At 45.5% G+C, this 27,688-nt stretch overlaps 2 protein-coding genes and 1 non-coding gene across 7 annotated transcripts in view; 2 read left to right on the forward strand and 1 right to left on the reverse strand.

The window, feature by feature from the left end:
* Window positions 1–27,532, forward strand: ZDHHC7 (zDHHC palmitoyltransferase 7). 3 transcript variants are annotated; one of them, XM_039888752.1, is made up of 8 exons: window positions 1–246; window positions 12,132–12,217; window positions 15,247–15,578; window positions 22,580–22,704; window positions 22,987–23,083; window positions 23,706–23,787; window positions 24,584–24,714; window positions 25,364–27,532. In XM_039888752.1, exons 3-8 carry the CDS (start codon window positions 15,264–15,266, stop codon window positions 25,538–25,540), a joined length of 927 nt encoding a protein of 308 aa, XP_039744686.1. In that variant the 5' UTR covers window positions 1–246; window positions 12,132–12,217; window positions 15,247–15,263; the 3' UTR covers window positions 25,541–27,532. The 3 variants fall into 3 exon arrangements, with proteins under 3 accessions (XP_039744686.1, XP_039744687.1, XP_039744688.1); XM_039888753.1 differs by lacking the exon at window positions 1–246 and adding an exon at window positions 3,826–3,973; XM_039888754.1 differs by lacking the exon at window positions 1–246 and adding an exon at window positions 5,158–5,447.
* The window catches only part of KIAA0513 (KIAA0513 ortholog), a 111,918-nt gene that overhangs the window by 62,569 nt on the left and 21,661 nt on the right, over window positions 1–27,688 (reverse strand). The window lies entirely within an intron of this gene.
* LOC120581090 (5S ribosomal RNA) lies at window positions 23,358–23,476 on the forward strand. The gene has a single exon (XR_005647148.1). It is a non-coding gene; the product is annotated as a 5S ribosomal RNA (ribosomal RNA).

Raw genomic sequence — 27,688 nt, forward strand, 5'->3', positions numbered from 1 at the left:
GGGTTCACTTCCGGGGGTCGCACAGCTCAGTTCCCCAGGCAGGGCTCTGGGCTCCCGTGTGTCTCGGCATCCACCTCCCTCCGATCGGCCCGGCGGGACCGACCCGAGCCGAGCCATGGGGCCCGCTCCGGCCCGGCCATGAGCGCAGCCGCATGATGCGTCCCTGCCTCGGCCGCTGCAGTCGCCGCCGCCGCCGCCGCAGGTCAGGAGGAGCCGCAGCGCCGGGCGACCCCGCCCGGGCCTCGGGTGAGTGGGGCTGGTTGGGCCGGACTGGCTTCTCACTCCCAGGTCTCCCGGCCTCTCCCTGCCCCCTGCTCTCTCTCCTCTTCCCTGCCGCGTATCTGCGACCTTCCCGCATTCCTTGGGCGGCACTTCTGTGCCTGCACTTGACTTTCCCAGGTGTCTCCTTGTCACTCCTTAGTTGATCTTTAGGGATAGGGCCCGAATTGTAGCCCTAGCTTTTTTCCTGACCTTGGGCGTGACAGCTCTCCTAGCCACGGTTTTCTCCTCTAATAATGGGGTAGTGGTTAGGGCCAGAAGAGAGGGTGGCTGTAAACCCTTCTGTAAGCTGTAAAGAGTTGTTTACAGGCATATATTACAATGGGCTTTCTCCCACATTGTTCTTGGCTTCCTGAATGCTCTTATTCGTCCCTTTTAAGTTTTTTACTTTTCTCTTTTATTCTTTGCGCATCTGTCTCATTATCGACCCATAACCCTGTCAGTGATCTTTGGGGGATTTCCTGACAGGCATCTGGTACAATCAGGTCAGCCTTCAGGGCAGTCTATGCCAGTATCTTTTCTTAGTGCAGCCAAGGCTCATCTCTCCTGAGGAGTCATTGCTGCTGGAACTGAGTCTCTTTTTGCTGTTGGATGGACACCTTTCACTTAAGGGCAACCAGTTTATTATGATAGTTAAACTGGAGTGTAAGAACTGTTGATGCAGCTGCCTTGTAACTTCTTTTGCTGTCCAGGTTGTATACGGTGTTCTCCAAGGTGATGCTACAGTGTTACATTTGTAGTGTGCTTAGTGTATATACTTAATGCACATATATTTATCTATTTTACTCTTACTGTCTCAGATGGTCTAGAAATCTAGCTCAATATATTTTTCTTCCTAAACTCTTCGCCCCACAGATGATGAATTTAAATTTTTTTGATATTGTCTTAGAATTTGCTTGTCAAGAAGTTACAAGCTGTGAATGGCTCTTGGGTTATTTTAAACACAAGTGATAAACTTCATTTCTTGAACACTGGAAAATAGAAAGGTTAGATTTGAAGTTATTTGGATAATGTACTTTTTGGAGTCCGACTAGTAGGTTCACACTGACTTCAGTTGAGAGATGGAGAACAAGACCATCTGAAAAGGTAACTTCCTAAGGAATTCATAATACAATAGTTGGAACTCTTTGTGTAAACGTCTCCTATCAAGGCAAAGTGGGTAAATGTGTACAAAAGTGTTCTATTACCAATGACTCAGAGCCTGCCTCAGGTTGCAATGAGTGAACTGGAACTTTATAGCCAGCCTAATCAATGCACTATGAAAACAGAAATCCTCTTCTAGAGAGGACAAATACAGTCATGAGCCGCTTAACAGTGGGGATATGTTCTGAACAATGTGTTGTTAGACGATTTGACTGTGTGAACATCATATAGTGTGCTTACGCAAACCTAGATGGTACAGCCTACTCCACACCTAGGCTATGTGGTATAGCCTATTGCTTCTAAACTACAAGCCCGTAGACCATGTTTACTGTACATAGCAACACAAGATTAAAACAAACACGAGAGAAAATAATGTAATCAAGAGACACGGTAAACGAGATTATATGAGGCTGCTGCCAGTGTAACACAGCTTACTGTTTTACAGCAAACTTTTTTAATAAGTAGAAAGAATACGCTCAAATGATAAGAAGTATAGTAAATACGTAAAGCAGTAAGATAGTTGTTTATCATTATCAAGTATCATATGTGTTATAATTTATACGCCTGACAGTGGAGCAGGATTGTTTACGGCAGCATCACCAGAAACAGTGAGTAATGCGTTGCGCTAAGACGTCGTAGGCAATAGGACTTTTTCAGCTCCATTTTAATGTTACAGGACCATTTATATATGTGGTCCATTTTTGACCGAAATGTCATTATGTAGCATGTGACTATATTGGGATATATAGAATGGCCCTCTCAGTGAGAGTACTGAAAGGAACTTAATATAAGAACAGTCTTGATTGAGTAAAAAGTGTGGACATACTTTTACATTCTTACTGAAACTGTTACTGTAAGCTTGGACTCTGGTGATATAAGTAATACAATCTTTTTCAATTTGAGGAAATAGGACTAGAAATAAGTTCACATATGAAGTTAACGTTTGGGACAAATTAAGAAGTACTTTTCCTGATGATTCCAGAACTTCCCTGTCCCAGTTCATGCTGAACAGCTCTACGAGATCATTTTTTTGAAGCAGCTTTTTGTGGGTAAACATAGTACATGCTTGCTTTATAAAAAATTCAAACACTGGAGCAGAGCATAAAGTCTAAACAGTCATTCTCACTCCCTCTTGTCCCCAAAGCCAGTGTCCAGGGTCAGTGTTAACTTACTGTGTGACCCTTCAGCTGTAGCGCCTCAGAAGAGTTTAGGCCAACTGTGAGAGTTAGTTAGCTGCAAAGTTTAGAGGGGAACGGTCCACACAAGACCACCTTCCCTTCTGAAATCAGCTGCAATGTTGGGGTTTCCCCAAACTACCTAATGTTTTGTTAGTAGCTAGAAGGACTCATAGCTCTCACTGAAAGCTGTTATACTCACAGTTATGGTTTATTACAGGGAATGGACACAGACCAAAATCAACCAAGGGAAGAGGCTCTTAGGACAGAGTCCGGGGAAGTATCAGAGGTGGGGCTTCTGTTGTCCTCTTTCCATGGAGTCAGAACATTTTACTTTCCCAGCATTGCTCTGAGGTAACATGCACGGGGTATTGCCAACCAGGTTAGCTCACCTGAGCCTTGGTGTTCAGAGTCTTTATTGAGGTTTCATTACATAGGCTTGATTGATTGATTGATCACGTGGTTGATCTCAGTTTCCAGGTCAGCTCATATGGTATGACCCAAAGCCTCATCCTGAATCGTATCGTCAGTCTTTCTGGTATGACCAGCCTCCACCCTAAGCCATTATCAGCTGTGGACAAAGGCCAGACCTTCTGTGCAAAGTTAAATTCTTTACTACATAGCATTCTTCCTTTTCTCATGGTTCCTTCTTTCAAAATATACTTTTCTTTTGCTTTATCATTGACGAATAACTCTCCCTTCTGGACCATGGAGGAGACAAAGGCCACTGGGAAAGTTCTTTCAACGTTGATTCCTTCTTAGGTAAACTATCTCTGAATATCCATCAGTCTTTTTCTTTCACTTGCCTCTGACGAAGAGATAATCCCTCTTTCCCAATGTTAACTCCTATCTGTCCTTTAGTGCGCCTGTTCATGGACAGGCATTTTGTCGTTGACTCTCATTTGCCCCTTTGATTTTCTTCTCTTTTTCTGACTTCTTTGCCTCTTTCTACAAACATGTTCTTGTCTGGCTGATTTTAGCTTTGCTTATACTTCATTCCATTCTTGAAAAACCTTCAGTTGAATCCTCTTGTCTTATAAAACCCAGACTCCTTATGGAGCCAAGATAATGCCTTGTATTGGTACAGCACAGTATAGTTTTGAAAACACTTACATTATCTTACAGTGCCTGGTATGTGGTGGGAGCTCGGTAAATGTTAGATTAATGAATAATTGGCTAGGCAGAGAGTGAGAGTCTTTTAATTGGAGGGACCAGCAAGAACAAAAGCACCGGGGTGTGAAAGGGCACGGCAAGGGGAGCCAGAACGGGCGCTGAGCCCTGAAAGGTAGAGAGAGCCGAGTCAGTGGAGCATCGAATGCCATGGCCTCGAGGTTTTGGACTGGATTGCTTTAGTGACCTATGCTGTGATTTCGATGGTAAGTCCTGCAGCCACATAGAGGGTGGTTGGGACCTGGCAACCTTTTGAGGTTAGGATACTTCAGAGGTTCAGGTCAGAGGTGAGGGTGCCTGAACTTGGGTTGTGGGAAAGGTGAGAAGGAAAGGACCAGCTGGCAGGGGAAAGTCATCAGCATGGAGGAATGAGGGAGGAGGAGGAGTTGTGTGTCTAGAGAGTAAAAGGTGCCTAATAAACACTGGTTGTGTGAGGAGTGTTGTCAGTAAAAGGAAGGAGAGGCCAGCTCTGTTAAGTTGGTGGTTTGGTTCGGTCTGGGAAATGGTGTCCTTTATTTGCTGCACCCACTAAGCAGGGGGCAGTCAGAAGAGAAACTTCTAGTTTCTCTTGAAATAGGCTGTTACAGTATCATTTCTGTAAAATGTTTTGAATTCTTAGAGTTTCATGTTTCCCAAATTCAATTTTTTCATTACAGAAATGCATTTTCTAAAACCAAGTGCTCTGGGAGGCAGTGTATTTTAATAGAAGAACATAGGCTTTGGAGTCAGAACGGTCCTCCACTCTTTACTGGCTGTGAACTTGGGCAAGTTACTTCAGTTCTAAGGCTCAATGTCCTCATCCCTAAAATGAGCTAATAAAAGCACCTAGCTTTTAGGGTGGTGGCAGGGGTACATGTGGTAATGTACATAATAAAGCTTCTGACACACAGCAGATGTTCAGTAGTAATGTACTGGCAGTCCCTTTAGCCTAATTTTTTATGTTGTCATTAACTTGCAACGGAGAGCTAAATCTACTGTTAGCATGTCAAATGTTCATGGTATTTTGGATTTGGGTGAGTCTGATGTTATAAAAATTCACTTATTATTAAACAAGGAAGCTCTGTTTAGGAAAATATGGAAAGGTTGGGATTCATCAACCTTATTCAGGTTCAGCTATTCTCTGGGATAGGACATGTAAAGAAGTTTAGAACTCTGGGGCTATGTATTTCTGGATTTAGAATTCTTGAGGATTTACTTACCACGTTGGGATTTTTAAAAATCAGGCTGTAGTTTCGTGATAAAAGTGAAACCTTTGGTATGTGTGTGAGCATGCCTTTGAGATCGCCTCATCCAGCCTTCATGCTCCAGGTGACACATCTGAAATTGAGACTTCCCCAGGAAAACCCCTTCTAGTGTGGGTTTTTCTCTTCCTTCCCTTCTCCCTCTCTCCCCTTAACCTTTCCACATTTATTTCCTACTGCTTGTCTCCAAGGCCTCCCCACCTTGTGACCCTACTCCCCATGCCAGATCTGCCACTTGGATCCTTTTTCATATTCCTTTCATATTCCCATGGGCTTCATTTCTGCTTTTTCTTGTCTTCCTCAAGCATGCTCCATGATGGTCTCATTCATTCACTAAATAAATATCTGTGGAGTGTGCCAGGGTGTGCTGGGGATACTACAAGGAACATTCCGTTGAGGTGGTGACAAAGGAAGAAGACATCCAGCAAGGGGGAAAATGGTAAGAGGTGAGGTCACCAGGCTCCAGGATGGGTAGGATTTTATAAGCCACAGGGAGGTCTTTGGTTTGCAGAGGCAGTCATGGGATGGTTTTAAGCGAGGGACTGACTCCATCTGATTTCTACCTGTAAAAACTTACTCTGGGTGCTGAATGGGGATGGATGGTAGAGTAGAGGCAATGAGTGTAGAAACAGCATTGATTAGGAGGCGATCCAAGTCCTGCCCAGGTGAGGGCTCGTGTGCCTTTATCTGGCTGGGTGGGAAGGTAGAAGAGAGGTTCAGATTTGGGTCGGTTTGGAGGTAGAGCCTACAGGACTTGATGATGGTTAGATATGGAGGTGGGGGAAAGAGTCAAACGAAGGATGAGTCCTGTGTTTTGATCTTGGCAGCTAGATGGTGGTGCTGTTTACTGAGATGGGAAAAATGGGGTCATAACAATTTGGTGTGTGTGTGTGTGTGTGTGTGTTGGGGTGGATGTCTCTGTGGAGTTGTCGAGGAGCCAGTTGGATATATTCAATGATGCATTGTTAGTTTGAGACTTTCCCAGATAAACGTATTTTTAACTATGTTTAACTACGGACTGAGATCCTATGAGACAATTTAGAGCAGCAGTCTCCAACCTCTTTGGCACCAGGGATGGCTGCTGCTATGAGAATCTAATGCCAGATGATGTGAGGTGCAGCTGAGGGTGATGCTGGCACTGGGAAGCGGCTGCATACAGATGAAGCTTTGCTTGCCTACTGCTCACCTCCTATGTGGCCCGGTTCCTAACAGGCCATGGACCGGTGCCAGTCCATGGCCCAGGGGTTGGGGGCCCCTGACTTAGAGAGCTTATAGATAAAGGGGAAAACCCAGGACTGAGCCAGAGCACTCCCAACATTTAGGTGTCTACGGAGGAGAAGGACCTAGTAAGGGACCGAAGTGTGGCTGATGAGAAAAGAGAAAAACTCAGTGTTGTCTCTAGCCCCGCCCTCAACTTCCGTCTCCTAGGCCCGTGGCTTCTCGGTATGTTTCCCAGTTTGCCATCTTTTTGATCTGCAGTGTCCGAGTGCTGTTTTGGAGTGATTAAGTATTTTGGCATAAAAGATCTTTCTAGAAAGGTTAAGTAACTTTACTGTTCACAGTAAGGATAATGTGCCAGCATATTTTTGAAACTTGGCTTTAGTTAGCTTAATATTCTGTTGTTTTTTTTAAAAGTTAATATTCTCTGTTCTTTAGAGTCAGTAATTTGAGGGGAAAAAAGTTTCATATGGCATAAATTATTCGTAGGGTTTGAAAGCACAAACTACATCTTTCATGGTTGTAAACTGATGGAAGAAACATTTAGAACATGATTGCAGTAAATACACTGTGGTAGGTTACCTGAATGCTCCTTTCTTTTACCAGGTTCAGTGAGGATTCTGGCTCGCTTGGTAGTGTAACCTACCCTAACTCAGGCCCATCCTGGTTCACTTATCATTCGAGTTGTCAGCATACCTGGGGCATAAGTGCTTGAAATTCTCCCTTCACTCCCCTTCTGTGTAGTAACCTGTTTGCATGGCTGCATATGAGATCTTATCCTTATCCTGAATGGTGCCACCTCTGAATTCTTTTTTTTTTTTTTAATCACCTAAGATCTCATTAAAATGCAGGCTTTGATTCCGCAGGCCTGAATGGGGCCTGAGACTCTACATTTCTAACCAGCTCTCAAGAGAAGGCCTTACCATCCTCTCTCCAAGCTCTTGGCTCTTCACTGAAACCGAATCCGCTTGGCCTCTCCTGGCACCCCGTTTGGTGTGTTCACTGTTCTCGCCTTCTTTCCTGGCTTCCCTTCCTGGCTCCTTTCACCTCTTTCTCTCCTTTCATGCCTGTGTTCCCCATGGTTCAGCCTCAGGCTTTTGTGGCCTTTTGGGTGATCACATCCGTTTCCCACTTCACTGGTTTCTTCTCTGCTGGAGTCTCATTCTGTATCTCTAGGTCGAGGGCTGGAGGTCAGATACTAGTTGTTAATCAGCTCTGCCAGTTCATCCTTCGGGCACCTCAGATTCATTGAGCCCAAGTCTCAGCGCTCTGTCCCTGAGTCTGCCGCTTCCCTTTTCCAAGGGCGTGTCAGCCATGGCAGTCATGCCTCCGAGTCCCTTTTATTTTCCAGTACTGCGCCCCGTCCATTCCGTCCTGTTGGTCCCTCCTATGCTTTTTCTTGTCGTGACTGTCTCTCACACAGCCCCCTTCAGGCCCCTGCTCCCCTCTTGGCCTTGGCCTCCATCATTTCTGCTCTGGGTCACAGCAGCAGCCTCCTGGTTGCCTGTCTACCTTCTTCCATCCTGGTCTCACTTTGTTGCCAGTGTCTTTTTAAAACATCTGTCTATTTACCTAAATTCTGGTGCTTCCCATTCCACCAGAATGAAGTGCAGAATCCAGACTCCTCAGTGTGGCACTTAGAGTGCTCTGCTTTGGACCCCAGTCTGTCCTTGGTCACATTTCCCTTCCCTCTCCCCCTCCCTCCTTTGCCCTGAGCGTGAGGCCCTTGGGCACACTGGACTCCCTTTCCTTTCTCTGCACCTTCTCACACTGTTTCCTCCTGTCCTTACCTTGCTTGTCCATCAGGGCCCACCATGCTGTCTTCTTTACTGACACTTTCTGGTTTCTGCAGACAGAATTAGCTGTTGTCATCGCTCCCCGTCATCACACTTTGCTCCTAATTTGGGGATGACACTTAGCACATTATTTACAAGGCTGATTCCCAACTCTGCCTGTTTGTGAGCTCCTGTGGGAAGAAGGTCATATCTGTGGTTGCACATCCTTGGGCCTTGCAGAGTATGGTGCTTGGAGCGCCCTTGCCCCCATGTTTAAATTAAATGGATCTCTCACACAGCTAGTGTTTGCTTCATATGCTGCTTCTGTGCGTGAAGCAGAGATTTGCTTATTTCTGTTTTATAGGTCATCAGTGGGTGTGTGAATAGTAAAACAACGATGAGTTTAACCAGCACTTTAATAGAAACATGAATACCAGACTCTAGGGCAGACTTTCTTTTCATTGTCAGAGTGAAATAATTGTATCTTGATTTTTTTGTAGTAACTGTTCACCAAAGAAAGAATACAGACGTCTTTTTGCTTACCTACTTGTTTTCAGTTTGTGAGAAATAAATTTTCTGTTTATAGCCGAGGAAAAGGTAAAGGGAAGAGATTAAGACACTTACCTGAAGATACAGTTAAAAGTAAATTCAAGGCAGGGTCTTGACTCCTGAATGCAGTTCCTCTAGGAAAGAAGCTGTTTGGGTAGCTTTATGCTTTCACACCTGCCACACGGACCTGTGCTGGTTATTTTTGCTCTTATTCATTTTTTTTTGTTGTTGAGGCAGAGTCGATATACAATGAAGTGCACAATTTTAAGTGTGTAGTTCATTGCTTTGGGTTTTTTTTAAATAGCACATTGAACTTTGCTCTGACAAACGCATATACGCCACTTTCCCATCTGGATATAGGGCATTTCCATCAACTCAGAAAGTACCTTGGGCTCTTGTCACTCATTCCCCTTTGTGTTCAAACTCCTGTTCTGTTTCTTTGAAAACAGTTTTGTCTGGTTTAGGGTGCCATATAGATGCATTCAGACTGTACGTCTTCTGTGTCTGGTTTCTGTTGCTTAGCATATCTTTGTGATTTATCTATGTTATTGCATGTATCAGTAATTTTTTTTTTTGCCTTTTTTTGCTGAGAAGTATGCCATTGTATGAATATACCATAGTTTGTTTAATTCATCTCCTGGTGATGGATATTTGGGTTTCTGGTTTGGGGACTATTATGAATAAAGCTTCTGTGTTCAGTTTTATACTTGTGTGCTTATTCATTTTTCTTGTGTAAATACCTAGAAGTAGAATTGCGGAGTCATAGGGTAGGTGTTTGTTTAACTTTGAGAGAAAGCGCCAGGCTGCCTTCTGAACTGGTTGCTGTATTGAGTACTTTTTAAAATTTATAAACGCAATTGGGTTTTGGTCTCCTTATAGAGATTCCACTGCAGACCTAGTGCCTGCAACTGGCAGTCCTGTACTTTGCAAGGCCAGTTTTATTTTAAAACATTGCTAACATAACCTCATTTGAAAATAGTCAGAATATTCAGAATGAACGTGCATAAAATGTTGAGATATTAAGGCATAATTAGGCATTAGTTCAGAATCTCATTTGGCATTTAAAGGGGTTGGCTATTGCATAGATATTTGAATAAAGTTACCATATATAAATATCATATTTAAAAAGTCACCACTATTAGTTTAAGCAGCTTGACATTCAAGACCACGTTTGTTATTAACAAGTTCAGAAGGGACTCAGAGCTGGAAATACGTTAGGGTGGTACCGGGGATGGAGCGGGAGGCTGTCCAGGTAAGAGCAGAGGGAGAGCCGAGTCCTGAGGAGACCTGCAGTGGTGGGGTGCGCAGGGGAGGCCGACAGCAGAGCCTAGCCTAGGCGGAGGTGCAGTGAGCCTGAGACAGGAAACACTGAGTGCCTCTGGGTTCCCGGGAGGAACACCAGAATCTTGGTGGAGACCAGGGAAACATACCCTCCATGCCTCTTGATCCCCCTGCCCCCTATCCCTTCACCTTCTTCCACGCCAGCCTCCTGGTGTCTGAGTCAGGGGTCTTGGTTTCAGAAAACAGATACCAGATTTTTGTTTCCAGTTAAAGAATGGGCAGAGGACCTGAACAGATATTTTTCCTAAGAAGACATACAGCTGGCCAACAGATATATGAAAAGATGATCAGCTTTACCAGCTGTAAGGGAAATGCAAATCAAAACTACAAGGAGATACCACTTCATACCTATTAGAATGGCAGTTTCAATAAGATAAGAAATGACAGGTGTTGGAGAGGTTGTGAAGGAAGGGGAATCCTCATACACTGCTGGTGGCAATGCAGCCACTGTGGAAAACAGTATGGAGGTTTCTCAAAAAGTTAAGAATAGAACTGTCGTATGACCTGGCAATCCCTCTTCTGGGTATCCACCCGAAAATTTTGAATATACTTATTTGTAAAGATCCATGTACCCGTATGTTCATCGTAGCTAGCATAAATCACAATAGCCACACCTAAGTGTCCTTGGACAGATAATTGGATAAAGATGTAGTACATATCACATATCACAATGTAATATTACTGAGCCATAAAAAGATGAAATATTGACTATTTGTAACAACATGGTGGGTCTTGAGAATATCATGGTAAGATGCAATGTCAGAAAAGGACAAGAACCATATGATTTCACTCATGTCGGATATAAAATAAAAAACAATAAATGAATAAACAAAGCAAATTCATAGTTTGGTTATCAGAGGGGAAGAGAGTTGGGGGAAAATGAAGAGGGTAAAGGAGTCAAATATATGGTGATGGAAGGAGACTAGACTTTGGGTGGTGAGCACACAATGCAATATATAGATAGTGTGTTATAGAATTGTACACCTGAACTTATGTTATTAAGCAATGTCACCCCAATACATTTTAAAAAAGAAAAACAACAGAGACGCCGACTGAGGGTTTGCTTTAGCAGAAAGATAATATATATTGGAAAGATCCTGGATAACAACAGGGTGGACAGGCACCAGGCAGCAGAATGGAAGCCAAGCTCTGCAGGAAGGATGTTTGTTCAGTGGCTGCCTCTGCCAGATCTCCTGTTGTTTGGTGGATGGACCTCCCGGACTGGTCCTCTAATCTTGCTTTATTTTCTCTCCTAGGGTCTTTCTCTTTGCCCTTCAGTTCTCCTTTCTGGGAGATTTCCCCACTCTCTCATCCATTCCTATTTTTAAGATTTCAACATTCTACTGTCATATTTTTATTTTTCAGTAAGTAGGAAGTCTTCATACTGTTCCTCTTTTTGTTTCACAGACCCAATTTCTTAGTTCTTTTTAAGTTCTCTGTGCATTGTGCTTCCTCTGAATTTCTTCCCCTCTCCCCCCACTTCTTTTTGGGGCTTTGTCCTTCATAGGACCCGTTTTGGGCTTTCTTCAGAACACCTGAGTATTGGCTGTTCTTTCATATTTAAGAATGAGATGTGCCAAGCACTCAGAGCCTCTGTGTCCATGGTAGGGTGTCCTCTGGTGGCCCTCTTCTTAGGAAACTGTCACAGTGAATCTGACCTCTTTGTTGGGGTTTCCCCACATCTTGGTATCTTTTCTCTCGGGCCAGATGAGCGCTTCTAGAGAGGCTGTCTCTTCACCCACCTGCCAGCGAGCATGGTGGGAGATGCGGACTGGGACTTTCTTCATTCAGCAGGCGGCCCTCCCTCCCTCTGTCCAGCACCTCTCACCCCTCGGTCTCACCCTCTCTCTCTTCTCTGTTATTCCTTTCCCGTGGCTGGTAAAACAGTTGTTGACTGTTGAAATGCAGGCTGGTCGGATTTGGTCTGGATTATCCCCCCAGGGATCTTTCTCCAGGGATTTTGGGTTAAAGATTTGTATTTAACACTGTGGCTAAAATAGCAGGAGGGTAAAATGGACAGACTTAAATTCCTTAAATTTCAGGACCGTCAGTCAGTTTACTAGTAATGAAAACTTAGAGGAGTAATGATTCATAGTTAAGGATAGTTCTCAATAACAACTTTATGTGTAAAATGTTATTTTGGCTTTATGTGCTCCAAAGATCAATCATACTCTAAGAAATTACATGCTTTTCTATCATAAAATAAGTAACTTGTCTAATCAACTTTTCTTGGCTTTCAGATCCTATCACATAAGACAGTATGCATCTTAAGATCCTGAGGAAAAGGCGCAAAATGTTCAAGTAATGTTTCAAAATAATTTGTGAGGTAAGAGTGTGGTTCTTTGGGTGTATAATCACTATTTTCTTTCTGACAGCTGACACCAGTGGTATACTATTGAAAAGGCAATACAGGCAGTATAAATGGTTAACAGCGGCACGGAAAGCATCCCACTTGTTGTCGCTGGTTTACTTACCCACCTCTCCTACAAGGGGAGTGTATCTCGGGACGGGGAGTCCAGGAAGTGGACTGATAAGTTATTAGCAAGTATTACAAGATGAGGTGAATGCTCAAGTGTGAGTGTAATGGAAAGTTTTTTGCTTGTGTGGTTGTCCCTTTTAATGAGATCTGCAATGTAGCTTTTAGTGTTCTGGGAAACGGGGCTTTATTTAACATAAGGACAAACAGCTCAGGTTCAGGAGCGTAGACAAAAATCCCATTAAATCAGCCATTAAAGTAGGAAAATGATAATGCGACATCTGCTTGGCCATCGGTCAATGCGTAGAGCTTTCAGGTTTCTCCCAGAAATGATCTTCAGCAGTATTAAATCAATAGCAATTTTGGTATCAGCGTAGCGTAAGACTGCAGCCTCACCCTAACGAGTGTGTACGGTTTAGTGCTGCATCGCGAATTGCTGTGCCATTGCTCTCGTGTTTCTGGTATTTTTAGATCAGTACAATGTAAAGGAATTGTTTCTTCATTTCCTCCCCTCCCTTCCTGTTGCATTAATGAAGTGTAAATACAGTGACTCGGAGAAACGCTTGTGCAGTTTATGACAGGTAACCGAATGCATCCAGCCTAACCTTGCCGTGTCCATTGATGGCTTTCTTGAAAATAAAGTGACTTCTGGGTATCAGGTGGTTTTCCCTTTGTCTTCTAGTGGATTTTACGAATTTGGCTCGAAAGCACATGAACATTATGCACCTGCATCCTAATATGCACTTGTAGGAATGTCGTGCCATGCCAGTGTTAGGTGTCTTTGTGGTTACTCTTCCTGCACAAACAGATCTGCCGCCCGCACCCCCAGCAGAGGCGTACCACCACAGGGCCACGCTCTGGCAGTTCTCGCCAGTACCACGACCGGAAGGTCACGCGTGCCTTTAGAAGATGTTCAGGGTCCTGATTTCTGGATAGAACTCAGACTACACAAACGTTGTGCTCTCACAAGAGGCTGGTCTGTCTCTGGACACGTGGCCGTGCAGCTGGTTATCTTACTTCCCAGGAAGCAAGTACCCATTTCTCATAGAAAGTATCCTACTGAGGAATTACCATAAAGCAAAGGGATTCTGGTTGGAGGAAATTTTCAGTTTAAAGTTTTGATGTACACTTATGGTTCACTTAAAATGCTTAAGGAAATCACTAAGAAACTGTTTGAATCTGAGAGAGGTACCAGTTTCTCGTTGTTGGATTTGCTCGTAAACAAACGCGCACTTGCCAATGGCAGGCAGCAAAGAGAACACACGGAGGAGAGACCTGGACCCTCCATGCGGGGGGCCGGCAGTCAGGGAGGGAAGACAGAGAAGCTCTCTCATGGTAGAAAGTGGTAAGTACACCGCAAGTAGAACTTATGAGTGTGCCCTGATAGTTCAGAAGTAGAGAAGCTTCCAGATACGTCTCGGCCCCCTGACGGAATCAGGTTTTACAGCGGTGTGTGTGGCCAGAACCAGTTTGCGTCATCCTTTCCAGTTAGTCATGTCTGATGTGCAGAGACCCTTTTCAGAGCACTCCTCAGAGGAAGGAGAACTATCTTCCTGGGCTGACTTGCTTGGAAGAGAGAAACGTTAGGCCCCACAGGGTGAGTGAGGTTGTATGGAGAGAATGGACTCAGCAGAGGTGTTTGCAGGGGAGCTGGGCAGACAGATCTGGATGATGTAGCATTCAGTAAATGCTAGCTGAAAGAATGGCTGGCTAAGGTCTGCCCACATTCTTTAAGTTTCTTCTATTTCACTTAAAAAATTTTTAAGCTGTTTCGTCTGATCTAAGGGCAGAGTTATTTTACTGACCATAAGGAACAGTTTCAGTTCTCTCTTGTACCAGTCAGTATTTTTATATCAACAGGGAATTCTGCAAAATATGAACTCTAGTCAGATTCATTGATCCATTAAATGTTTTTGTAATTACTGTGCTTCAGTTGCGTTTAGGAAAAAAAGAACGCACATTCGAAAGACTGTGCCGGTAATCACTTGCAGCAGACCTGGTTCCAAGAGCATTCATTCTCACCACTCCCGCTCCCTCGCATCGGGAGGGTCTCCGGCCCTGTGTGTGTTTGAAAAATGAGCAGCACACCTGCGCTGAGAAAGCACTTGGATCATTTGATAAAACGCTGTCAGTGGTTTTCTATCCCTTGAACACTAACGTCAAATGAACTCTGACTCTGTTTCCCTCGTCTTTATCATGAGCACTGCTGCTCATTTCAAATACTGATAAGAGAAGCAGCAAAACAAGTTCCTAGGACAAGTGCAAGTTTTTTTTGTTCGTTTCATTGGATCCCATTATATTCTCAGGTATCGGGGACTTTAGAAAATATAGGAAAGATGTCAGAAGAATGGACTGATGAGTGAACTAAACTTCAGAAGATTAAAATAGAGAGGAAGAGCATTCTAGAAACCGTATAGAGTTCAGGAAGATAGAGATAAAAATGGGAGCCTGCGTGAAAAACATGATCACATGTCATCAGAGTTAAAATGGAGAAGTGAAAGTAAACTGAGAATCAGATTGAGAAAACCCAAGTAAGAACTATGGGCTCAGTGTGTCGTGGGCCAGCATAAAAATGCGTAGAGATGTAGTCGTTTGCTTGTCACCAGTCCATCATGCTGGCGGTCTTGTCTGTGCAAGAGCTGTAAGGTGAACTGTGCAGCCAGCACAGGCAGAGCAGGCCACACGGGGCTTGTTGGCGTAGGTGGTGGATGGCAGCAGTGGCGAAGCTTTCTGTCCACTGTGGCTTGGGAATTTGAGTGCTGTGATTCTGCATCTGGCTTGTTCTTTTTTTCATTACCTTTGTCCATCTGTGGCTGTAGCTGGCTAGGTGACAGTGTGCACCCCGTGAGCCTCATCAGCTCTGTCCATTCTCCCTCTAGGGTGTGTCGGGGAAATCATGCCGTCATCAGGACACCGGCTCCGCGATGTCGAACACCATCCCCTCCTGACTGAAAATGACAATTATGACTCTTCGTCCTCCTCTTCTTCCGAGGCCGATGTGGCAGACAGAGTCTGGTTCATCCGTGACAGCTGCGGCATGATCTGTGCCATCATGACGTGGCTTCTGGTTGTCTATGCAGACTTTGTGGTGACGTTTGTCATGCTGCTGCCTTCCAAAGACTTCTGGTACTCCGTGGTCAACGGAGTCATTTTTAACTGCCTAGCGGTGCTCGCCCTGTCTTCTCACCTGAGAACCATGCTCACCGACCCCGTAAGTGCTCGCTGTCTTACTGGATTTTTCTCTTGTATCTGGTCTAGTGCGACACCGTAGACCATGTGGCGAAGGGCCTCTTGCTCCTGTAACCTGTTTTTATTAATTCCTCGATACGGGCTTGTAGCATTTTTTGTGTCTTAATTGGAGAATAAGCATCACGTAGAAGTGATATCGTGGCATGTTTATGAGACACATTCCCATCCCGCTGTTTATTCAAATGAAGCAGTTGTACTCAATTACTTCTAAAATCTCTCTTAGTTTAAATATTTTGTTTCTCTAAAGATTGAAGTGAAAGCTGAGAGATCTGGGATCTAGATTTCACCACTGTACTAATCTTTTAATTGCCTTTTGTAAGCAACTACTTTAACTTCTTTGAGCTAAAGGTTAGTTATTATATCTAAGTTCTCTCTAGCTTTATAATTCTCTTATTTTTAAGTCTCAGATAAAATCTGGAGCAGTTGTCTCATTCTAGCCAGTGAAAGGTCAAGGTTCAGCTTGTCTGCAAAGCAGAGGCAGGGCTCACCAATTACTGGTTCCATCAAGTGTGGGTTGTGACTTTGGATGAAGTAATTGCTAAGTAGAGGTCAGGTCCAGTGCACAGTGAGAGAACTAACACAGATATAGGAAAACAAGGGCGGAGTAATGGGCTTATCTTTGGAGCAGTGGCCCTGAGGATAAAGATGGGCCATATCTCACACAGCGAACTGCCTTTACTTCCTGATGTCTTGAATGCCCCTCGATTCAGAGCCTCCACACTGGGTGTGAGGCCGCTTCTCTGAGGTTCTGAGACGTCCTCAGGTTAGACAAAGCAGTACAGATCCTCGCAGCTCAGTCAGAAGTCACCTCCAGACAGTGGATTCCAGGTTCACCCCAGAGCCAGAGGAGGTGCCGGGGGGCTGCCTTGTGGGTGGGCAGCCTGCAGGCCCAGTGGGAGAGGTTCCCCCATCAGCGGGGCTGTGTTGCAGGTGTGCCTGGCCAGGTATTAGCAGTTCATGTGGGGTTTCGTTTGAAAAAGGTTCTTTCCACAGTGTGAAGAGAGTGCTTTCAAACCACTGGTACAGGGGCTCCTGATTTGTGTGTTAAAGTCTACTGGGCTCATGTTTATTGGTAAACTTTCTCTAAAAACGTGCCAAGAAGTTAATGTTTTGTTCATGTCATGGTGGGTATCGCCCTGCATTATTTACTGTCATCTGTCTGCTTAGTAGAGGCCTAGGACAGTATTACAGACCCAGCCAGCTCTGCTCATGGTTTTGTAGCCTCGCCTGATTGTGCAGTCTTTGACTGCAACCCGGTCTGATAGCCTTCTGGGACTTAAAGGACCTGCTTCTCCTTTCTCTTTACGAGCCTCCCTCTGGCATCTAAACCCTGCTCCTGACCGCTGTGTGTGTCCGTCCCCTCACCTCGCTGCATCAGAAACACCACACATCAGGTACTCAGGCCACAGGGAGCAGTTACAGGGATAGGTGCCAGATTAACCATTTCTAGTCGAACATTCATGGTAGGAAAAGCCCTGTTAGTGTTGACCATCTTCCTGGATCCTGAAAACTGGGTGGGGCCATCCTTTGTGTGACCACACAAAGGTCCCCAGTTGGCCGGGGCAGGCGGGGGAAGAGGGTTGACCGGGCTGAGACTCCTCGTCAGACTGTTTGCTGCTTCTACCAAGTGTAGTTATCTTTCACTCCTTGGCAGTCCGGCTCCTGTCCCCACCCCTCTCCTCCTTTGGGAAAAGGCTTCAAAACTCGTACAGGAAGCCCCAAGAACTGGGAGAGGCGAGGTGGTGGGGAGAAGGTGTGTGCGGGATGCTGCCTTCTCCTGGTGGGCATATTTATTTCACCTGTTGGGTCACTGCGGAGACCGGGAAGCACTGAGAGGGAGGTGGACCGAGGTGGAGGAGGAGTTTGAGATCTTGGACGTCAGAGTTTTTCAATTGAAATTTAATTTATATACCACAAAATTCATCCTTTAAAGTATATTGTTCAGTGACTTTTACTGTAGTCACAGAATTGTACGACCATCACTACAATCAATTTTAGACATTTTTATCATTCCCCCCGCAAAAAAACACACCTCATACCCTTTAGCCATCACTACCCAGACCCCTATATCCTCCAGTCCTAGGCAACCACCAATCTCTCTGTATCTGTGGATTTGCCTGTCTGGAACGTTCGTACAAACTGAACCATATAATATGTGGCCTTTTATGTCTGGCTTCCTTCACCCAGCACAAGGTTTTCGGGTCTCATCCATGGATAGCATGTGTCAGTGCTTCGTTCCTCTTTATGGCTGAATCATATTCCACTGTATGGATAGACCCCATTTTCTTTATAAACATCATCCGTTGATGGGCGTTTATGTTGTTTCCACTTTGGGCTATTAAGGATATTGCTGCCATGAACATTTGTGTGCAAGTTTTTGTGTGGACCTGTTCCATTTCTCTTGGGTAGGTACCTAGGAGTAGAATTGCTGGGTCATGTGTCACTCTGCATTGAACTTTTTGAGGAACTGCCAGACTGTTTTCCACAGTGGCTGCACCAGTTTATATTCCCACGAGCAGTGCACGAGGGTCCAGTTTCTCCATATCCTCACATTGTGGTTCATCTTTTTTTTACCATAGCCATCCTAACGGGTGTGAAGCAGCATCTCACTGTGGTTTTGATTTGCATTTCCTCAATGACTAATGGTGCTGCGCATCTTTTCTCGTGCTGCTTGGCCATTCTGATGTCTCTGGACAGCCGTCCATTCAAGTCCTTTGTCCATTTAGATGTCACTGTTTCAGCCATGCCATATAGTAAGACAATGATGGCAAGTTACTTCTGGGAGTCAGTGTAAATAAAACTGAGGAACCCAAGGCAAGAATCCTGCCAAGAACCCCGCAGGCTGCAGAACTGGGATGTGGACGCTGTTCGAGAGGTAGACCGAGGGGAGAGCTGGACAGGCCCCTCAGGCTTTCTCTGTCCCTCGGGCATTCTGTCTTGCTCAGCATCCTGGCTCTCCCTGCTGCCTAGTGAAGAAGCACAGCCCCATGGACCAGACGGGGTTGGAATCGTTAAGTTCCAAATCCGCATTCCTGAAGGAGAGACTGCGTGGCCCAGCGGGGTCAAGTGTGTTCACTCTTTGTCCTCTCATTCAGGGAGTTTGCTTTACCATCCCAAGGTCCAGTGTGGGCTCAGCTAAAACCATCACACCAGCCTGGGGCGGGGCAGAAACCCCACTGGGACTTCATGTCATTTTACTAAACTACAAGTCAGTCTTTGCTAGCATTGGCTTTTGTTTGTTATTTGAGAAAAGTCATTGGCACTTTGAGGAGCAGGAAGGAAGATGGGGCCCATGACATTCGATGGAGCAGAGCGGAGATCCGATGATAAAGCAAAAAGCCCCACTGTTGGAAGATGAGACTTTCACCAACCTTAACATTCAGAAACACGCTGAGAACTTATAATTGTGCAAGGTCATTGAATGATTAAAAAAGGGCCGCTCACTACCTTAGAGCCCACAGACCTTCCCCCAGAGCCTGCCGTCCTGAATCCCCAGCCTTTTTTTACGAGCATCAGCCTTCTCCGCGGACATTTGCCGAGTGCCCGACGAAGGGCTCCCTTGAGGGAGCCGTCGGCCCTGTTCCAGGCGCCCTGCCAGAGGCATTCTGTCATTAATCCTCCAGCACCTGGAAGAGCTGGGTGGTACATCCACAGCCGAAAACGAGACCCCACAGCTAGTAAGAGATGAAGCTGGGATTCGAAAAAGATTTGTCTGTCTCCAAAGGCCCCGCTTTTTGTTAAATTCTTACAGACATTTCAGACATACAGGGAAGTAGAGAGAAAACAGTGTCGTGAACCCCAGTTAGCACTTCACGGTCAGTCTGGTGTCAGCGGTACCCTTACCTAACTCCCTCTCTTCCTCGCCCCAGAATATTTGGAAGTAAATCTCAGACATTATAAAACTTTATTTGTAAATATTTGAGTGTATCTTTAAAAAATAAGGGCTCTTCTTCATTCAAAGTCTCGCTGCAATGCTAATAGCTCATGTGGAGCAACCAAGTAATTCTGTACCACCTGTACAGTTGGAGTTCAGATTTTGTCAGTTCCTTTACACCTTTGTTTGAATAAGGCTCCAAATAAGGTACTTTGGAGTTGACACATTAAATGTGTCTCTTTTAATTCCTGTGGTCCCCTTTCTCTTTTTTTCTTGAGATTTTTAAATTGAAAAATAGTCTTTATCTCTTAGCTTTCCTCCGTCTCTGGAATTTTCAGCATATTTTAACATGCTCTTCATCCCCTGTGTTTCTCATAAATTAGTAGGGAGATCCAGGGGAAAGCCCCATGCTTAACTCCTCTTTGGTTAGGTCCCAGGGATCCAGAATGCATGACAGGCAATTGGTGATCAAGAAGGAACTATATGGAAAAAATGTGTGCTCTTCAAAGCGTAACTTCCCTGGACATTTGACTTTTCCTAAGTGTGGGTGTCTGGTGTCCTCAGTGGTGGGTCAGAGGTGGATGAGGGCAGGGTGTGAGGTCAGGTGCCAGAAGAGGCAGCAATAAATCAAAAAGCCGTTAGGAGAACTTTGTGCAAAAGGGGAGCAGTAGGACCAGGTAGGGTAGGAAGCAGCCCAGAGACATGGCTGTGGCCTGGTGCCAGGATCACAGCCCTGGGGAGATGGGTATGAAACATGCACGATGCGTTTTGGAGGAAAACATCCCCTGAAAGTGGTTAAAATAGAAATGTGAGCTTGAGGAATGTGCCTCAGCTGTTTGGAAGGTTCTTTTGACGGAATGAAGAGTGGTCTCCACTGGCGCCGAGGAAACGGGCCGTGAACGGAGGTGGACCGTGAACGGAGCCAGCTGCTGGTGCGAGCCGAGCGTGGCGGCCGGCCCTTCTGCTGGGTGTCTGGTCTGCGAAAGCATGCCTCAGAGGACTCAGAATCACGGCGTAGGTCATGGGCTGTGGGGCTTTGGGGGAATCATCTTGAATTCCTTGAGGAGCTTCATTGCCTGACCAGGGTCCCGAGCAGCAAAAATGAACGCCTGGAACCAGGAAATGCCTTAAACTCCGGTCTCTAGTTGCTAAGCATCACCTAACGATTGGCTACCCCTTTGTGGGTACAGCATAAGCTGTTTTCTAAAAAAAATGGGTAGTGTTGGAGTGCTCTGCTTTCCAGAGGGTATTCGGTCACATTTGTTTTTACTATGGAAAAGTACACGCGTGTCTCATAAAAATTAAGATGTGTGGCGTTTTAAAGCTTGTTCATTTCCTCTTGTTATGGAAATGTGTGACGCTGTCACCAGGAGCATGTATACGACTGGATTGGTGGGGGAAACTTGAAAGACTCAAAATTGTGGTTTGTAAATTAAGTAAAATGTTGTGCCCAACATTCTGATTTAAAAATTTCAAGAGTTTAAACCCTTACCTTTTTACCTTCTTAAGGAGACAGTGTGAATGTTAAGAAATGCTAGGAATTTGACCAAAACAGCTTCGCCACATTAGGATGATGAAACTGACTGATGCTTGTTCGGAGGGAAGTAAACTTATAGTGGAGGGTTTGGCTAGAAACACTCGTATTGTGCCCAAAGTCCCCAGGGCACCTCCTGGAGGCCTTACTTCCTCCTGGTGATGGGGCACGGGACCCTAAGCCTGGCTCACCAGGGGCCGTGAAGCCGGTGGTCATCAGTCTCCAGATTACGACACATTCGCCTGCTGAACTTTTTCAAACTTGGGTGTCAGCCCCTCCCCTGCAGAGGTTCGGATCTGGCCCCAGTGTCCAGCCTGCACATCCAGGCTTTAAATAGTGCCAGCGCCGCTCCTACTTGTGCTGCCCAGTAGGACTCCACTGGAGTCCCTAACCGTCCCCTTCCCCTCTAACACCTCAGTCTTCCCAGGGCTGTTCGCTCCCACCCTTCCATCTCCTTGTGCTTCTTTTCTTCATGCCCCTTTATTACTGCACCCCTGGCCTGTTGGTCCCAGTGGCTCAGTGGGGCTTATTCTCTAGAAATGTGCATTTCTGCATGAAGTACAGACTCCGAGGGGTAAGAAATGGAATTCAGATCTTATTTCCTGCGTTTAGATATTTCGAACACCCCTATCCACTCTGGTCAGAATGCTTATCTTAGTCCATCCTGCCACCACACCCAGAGTCATGTTCCAGACACGTTTTTCATTACGTCTCACCACCGCCTGAAGATCAAGGCCCTCCCTGTTGCGGCCCACTCAGGCCCTCGCGGCCCACTGCACAGGCCTCACTTCCCCGCGTCTGGCCTCCAGCCTGCGTGGTTCTGTGAGGCTCCTGGCCGTCAGCGTTCTGCCTCTTGCCATCAGTTCACATTTCCCTAACTCGTCTTCCCATTGCTTCCCTATTGCTTATCTTTCTCCAGCTCCGCTAGCACTTGGGGCATGGGCAGTGCACTGTTACAGCCCCTGACCCCATGGCCAGGCTCAGAGTTGGGTCGGGTACTCAGGCCATACTTTCCAGGTTTGAGTGTGAGTGCTCTTGATTAGGTTGACAGATACAGATGCATTACATATAAAAACACGAGATAAAGTCCTTTGTGAGATTGTTTTGTTCAATGTTCCCCTACTGCAGCTGATAGGAAACTGTGGGCAGCATTATCAGGCCAAGCCCATGAGAATGGGGTGATAAGGAAAAGTGGCGACAGAACGTACTGGCACCCTTGGGGACAATCAGCTGCCCTTAAGCTGCCCTTTGCTTAATAAACAGACCTTGCTTCTGGTGTATCTTGCATTAGCTAGAAAAAATACAGGTGACTTACCAGTTCATGAAGGGATAATAAGGTATTTGCGTTCATTTTAATGCACGTTATTCTTTATGGAAAATAAAACCTTCTGGTCCTGCCTAACAGACATTTTTCATATTAATATGCTTTAAGTGGCACCTACCGCAATATTAGTATTTTATAATATATAAAATCTAACACTAATTCCTACATTTATATAGTCTATTTTTAATCTTTCTTTCTCTCTAACTAAAACACATTCTTATTAAACTGTAGGGGGCGGTACCCAAAGGAAATGCCACTAAGGAATACATGGAGAGTTTGCAGCTAAAGCCGGGAGAAGTGATCTACAAGTGCCCAAAGTGCTGCTGTATCAAGCCCGAGCGTGCCCACCACTGCAGGTACCACGGCCCCTCCCTTAGGCCGGCCCTAGTGCCTACCACCGCAGGTACCACGGTCCCTCCCTTAGGCTAGACCGAGCACCCACCATCACAGGTACCACGGTCCCTCCCTTAGGCCAGACCGAGCACCCACCATCGCAGGTACCACGGCCCCCTTCCCTCGAGCAGGAGGACCCCTCAGCAGCCTCTGACCAGCATTACAATTCCGTGTGTTGGACACATGGCCTGGGGTTGTGTTTCCTCAGAGTAGGGAATACTGAAAATCAAACCTGTCTCTTTCAGTATTTGCAAAAGATGTATTCGGAAAATGGATCATCACTGCCCGTGGGTGAACAATTGTGTTGGAGAAAAGAATCAGAGATTTTTTGTGCTCTTCACTGTGAGTAGAAATATTTATGTAGTGACATATTGAGTTTTAAATTCTTTAACTAGAATCTTGCCTGGAGCAGGTAAATTTATTCTAACATCAGACCAGTTCCTCCAACCTTTTCTCCAGGATTCAAATTATAACACTGTGCTGAGATTGGTAGTCCATCAGATAAATACATGTTGCTTGTATTATTTAGGTGTTTTACTGTCATTTAATTCTCTCTCAGATACTTTGAGTCATTTCTTAATAGGATCTTGCTGAAGTATATTAGAACTTACTTCTTGTCTATGGCCATGCCACCCTGAACACGCCCGATCCCGTCTGATCTCGGAAGCTAAGCAGGGTCGGGCCTGGTTAGTGCTTGGATGGGAGACCACCTAGGAAGACCAGGTGCTGTAGGTGTTTAAAAAAAAAAAGAACTTACTTCCGTACTGTATATTTTTCTATAAAATTATTTTACTTAGTATAATATGAGCTTGGGTAGGCAGATGTCAACTACTGCAATTGATTCCTTCCCTTGTTAATTTTTACCGACAAATGAAATGGAGGAGTCAACATAAGATTAAGCGGTCTTCGGTCCTAGAAATCCATAATTGTTCACCAGTCGTAACCAGTTTCTCCCTCGTTCCAGATGTACATAGCTCTGTCTTCAGTCCACGCTCTGATTCTCTGTGGACTTCAGTTCATTTCCTGCGTCCGAGGGCAGTGGACTGGTAAGCTCACACTGTGTGTGTCTTTCTTGGAAGTCATGCTATTGGGGGAAGAGGGGAATGCTTTAAGGAAGGAATTGATTTTCTAGTTTTGAAAGAAATCCTCACAGTTATTTTAGGAGTTTTTGTTATGAAAAGTTTTCACACTGCCTTTCTGCTAGTATGATGAAGCCATAAATATAACTTTTCTTCCGTGGTCAATTAATAATTTCTACTAAATAGTTTCATTTACATTTTGTAGATATTGAGATTCGATGGAAGTTAGTAGTATTTCCACCAAAGCTGGTGTTTGTTTTCTGATTAGCTAGCTAGGCATCGTGTGGAGTACAGCTTGCATGACCGAACGTGAGTGTAGTGCAGATGGGCCTAACGTGTCCAGCTCTGGATATGCAGGCAGCTCAGACAGAGATGCCCCTCCCCAGGGTGGGTGGGGAACAGCCCGTGTGTACTTCCCGTGTGTAGGTACACATGCCTCTCTTCTTCTCCGGGTTTAGTTGCATTTTAATAAGCACTTTAATACACAAATACAGTCTTAATAGAAACTTCAGATAACATGGACTCTTTAGAAACTGCTGACCAGGAAATGGTGGTGTGAATTTTTGCTTGAAAGGGCTGACCTCCTCTGCCCCTTGGTGAACAGTGAACGTGCCTATTACAAAAGGAGCACTTCCTCCTGGAAGTCGGCCAGGGGCTGGCACTGTGAGGATCCTTTTGTGAGCGAAACATGCTGATATCCTGCTGTTTAGGGAATTCGTTATGCTCTGATGTCCAGTCACAACGCACTTTCTCTCGTTCACAGAATGCAGTGATTTTTCACCTCCAATCACTGTCATCCTGTTGATCTTCCTGTGCCTTGAGGGTCTCCTGTTTTTCACTTTCACTGCAGTTATGTTTGGCACCCAGATCCACTCAATATGCAATGATGAAACGGTATGCTTTGTTCTTGGCTGTATTTGCTTAATATTTGGTGAAAGCTTGAGTAAATGGGAAATCGTAATGTCAACAGCAGGTGCATGTATATTAACGCAGGAGATTAATTGGGCAGCCTCGATAAGCTCCAACAGGTTCGCTATATTTGTTCATCCTGTCATTATGCGCAGTGCATATTTCAGGGATCAGTGTGATTTGAGAGTCAACAGAGCCAGGCAGATTCCCATTTTCTAGGAGACTCAGCCCCCTGGAACAGCTGGATGAGTTGCAAGGAATTGGTTGCCTTCACAGCTTTGAACTGTAGGTCTAGAGAAGGCACTTGATAAATAATTTGTAATGAATGAATTCAAGGCTGTCCCCTGGCCCTGAGGACCAGCTCTCTCCTGCACCACTGTGGCTGCGGGGGTTGTCCAGTTAACTGATGGCCGCTGTACGATGTTGGTCTGGCCAGCCTGGCTGTGCTGAGAGAGGTCGTGGGGGCTGGCGCCAGGAAGGAAAGCCCACACGTCATCCGAATGCCTCGTCCTCAGATGCAGTGGAATCGTAAAGTTTGGTGGTATTTTCCGCTGACTTAACCACTCGGCCTCACCTGGATGTGTTGGGGGTTTTCCTGGCACTGCCACCCACTTGCTTATCTTTCTGCCTCCAGGAGATAGAGAGACTGAAAAGTGAGAAGCCCACCTGGGAGCGGAGGCTACGATGGGAAGGGATGAAGTCCGTCTTTGGGGGGCCCCCCTCACTCCTCTGGATGAATCCCTTCGTTGGCTTCCGATTTAGGCGACTACAAACGAGACCCAGGAAAGGAAGCCCAGAGTTCTCTGTTTGAGGTCCCTCTCATCACGCCAGAACTGGTTAACCAACTTGATTTATCCGGGGTCTGAAAGGGTATCGACAGCTCATCTGTGACCAAGGGCAAATGGAACCGACACAAACCAGTTGCTTGCAGCAAGCAGAGTTTTATATATTTAGTCACAGACTGCAGATTTTCCAAACGAGTAACTGGATGCTGCTCTCATCAGTTTTCACCTGTACAACTAACGAAAGGGATGTGGCCACACGAAGAAGCCAAATGTCATTCTCTTCCTGCACAGTTAGGATTTTTGTTAAGAGTACTTTCATTTTCTAAGGAGCTGTGTGGGATACTACATAGGTTATGGAAATCCTGTGTACTGAGCTGCTTTTTTCAATCATGAAGAAAAAAAGTCAATCCAGTGAACAAGAATTCTCCGACGAGCGCTTTCGGGAGTTCCTGGCGGCCCCGTGCAGCAGTGCTCTCCCTCGACGGGCAGGGGCGTTTACATAGAAGTCAACGTTGGTCTCCATTAGCTCTGACCCTTTGCACTGAATTGGCAAAAGATCTGTGCACTGATGAACGGCGAAGGTGGCTTCAGGTACACTTCCACCGCCCGGAAGAGGCATTCTCTGACCCTGCAGCAAGTCTGCGCGTCTGTGTCTGTGTCTGTGTCTGTGCCTGTGTGTGTGTGTGTGTGTGTGTGCGCGTGTGCGCGCGTGTGTGTGCGTGTGCACGTGTGTTTTAAAATTGACAGTGTTGTGTAGGCGATGTAACGTTTAACGGTTGTGTGCAGCAAACAAGCTATTTTTTAGAAACCGACGTTTCAGGGAAGCGGGGAGAGCGGCCCCGGGATCCTCCTCCCGTGGGCCTCACTATGAATGTATTGCAACCTGGAGAATATCTTGATCCAAAGAACAATCATTCCTGTGCGGTCCTCTGTTGCCCTCCCGTTTTCATTTTATCTTCAAATTCTTCAGTGCGTAGGGGACTTGGAACCGACTTTTTTTGTTCCAGCCGAATTGGCGGTGTGTGAACGGCACCTCAGTGAGAGAAGAGCAGAGTCGTGCGGCGGCCGTCACCTCGTGCACCTTGTCACTCGTGCAGCTTGGTGGGTGTGAAGAAGGAGGGGCAGACATAGCAGCAATGAAACAGAGAGACAGGTGTTGGCCTTTGGGCGTCACTGAGAAGGTGAGGGGACTGCAAGGCAATGAGCCCTGGATTCTGTGTCCAGAGAATATTCAGGATGGCAACATCTCGTTTGATTTTTCTTTTTTTGGGGGGGGGGGGGTGTCATTTATGTTTCTCTACCCATGTCACAAGTGATAAAATAAGACCATTGGTGCAGAGCTTCAAATTATGTCAGAAAGCAAACAGCTCCCCTCCTTGGGGACTCGCCTTAAACCTGCCTGGTCTGTCCATGTTGTGCGGGACTCACAAGGAAGCCATCTGTGACAGTCCGAGGGTCTCCTCTAAGCCTGCCTCCCACGCTGAGAACTGTTGATGTTTCTCTCCTGGTCTTCACTCCTTTCTGTTCATCTGTGAACCGTTTTGTTTTTGTTTTTAATTAATTTGTACCCTATCCTAATCAGGGCTTCTACCACTGCTGATGCAAAACCACAAAGGGACCTACTTGAGACACAATCATAGCCAAGTGAACAAAGCTATATAGGATGTTTTTTGAAATGGACTAAGTCACTGCAGAAATGTGTGAGCTATTAGGGGATGGACTGCGTCACAGCCAGAGGGACAAAACACGTGTAGTGGGTGATCCAGGAGACTGTTTCCAGAGATTGTCTTGCATATTCATTTGCACATTTGTTGTCTGGGTTGGACATGTGTACTGGGCTTCAATGTGAGGCTTTTAATATATATATCCTGTTTATCAATTTAAAAAAATTATCGAAGTGGTTGAATCCTGTGAGACTTGGCAAGTATGTACAAATCAAGTATACTTGACTTTTCAACCTCTTCTTTCAATGTAACTTTTATATGAAATAAAGTCATCAATTGACAGTTCTCAATTTATTGCGTGGTGCAGTTCTTGGTGGATTGTCAGTGTGTTCAGTGGCTGGCTTCTCCTTGGCTCATTAACACCAGCACCCAGGCTGTCATAGTCACTCCTGTACCGTTTCCAAAGCCGCATTCAGGTAACTGCCCTCACCACCTTGCCCTCCACACTTA

This window comes from Pteropus medius, unplaced genomic scaffold, assembly GCF_902729225.1.
Source record: "Pteropus medius unplaced genomic scaffold, Ma_sr-lr_union100, whole genome shotgun sequence".
Classification (NCBI taxonomy): domain Eukaryota; kingdom Metazoa; phylum Chordata; class Mammalia; order Chiroptera; family Pteropodidae; genus Pteropus; species Pteropus medius.

Excerpts from the sequence above, each read along its gene's own strand:
- ZDHHC7 (XM_039888752.1), top strand. The coding sequence starts at position 15,264 with ATGCCGTCATCAGGACACCGGCTCCGCGATGTCGAACACCATCCCCTC. Across the intron at positions 15,579-22,579 it reads GAACCATGCTCACCGACCCC|GGGGCGGTACCCAAAGGAAA; the intron begins GTAAGTGCTCGC and ends ATTAAACTGTAG. Across the intron at positions 22,705-22,986 it reads GAGCGTGCCCACCACTGCAG|TATTTGCAAAAGATGTATTC; the intron begins GTACCACGGCCC and ends TGTCTCTTTCAG.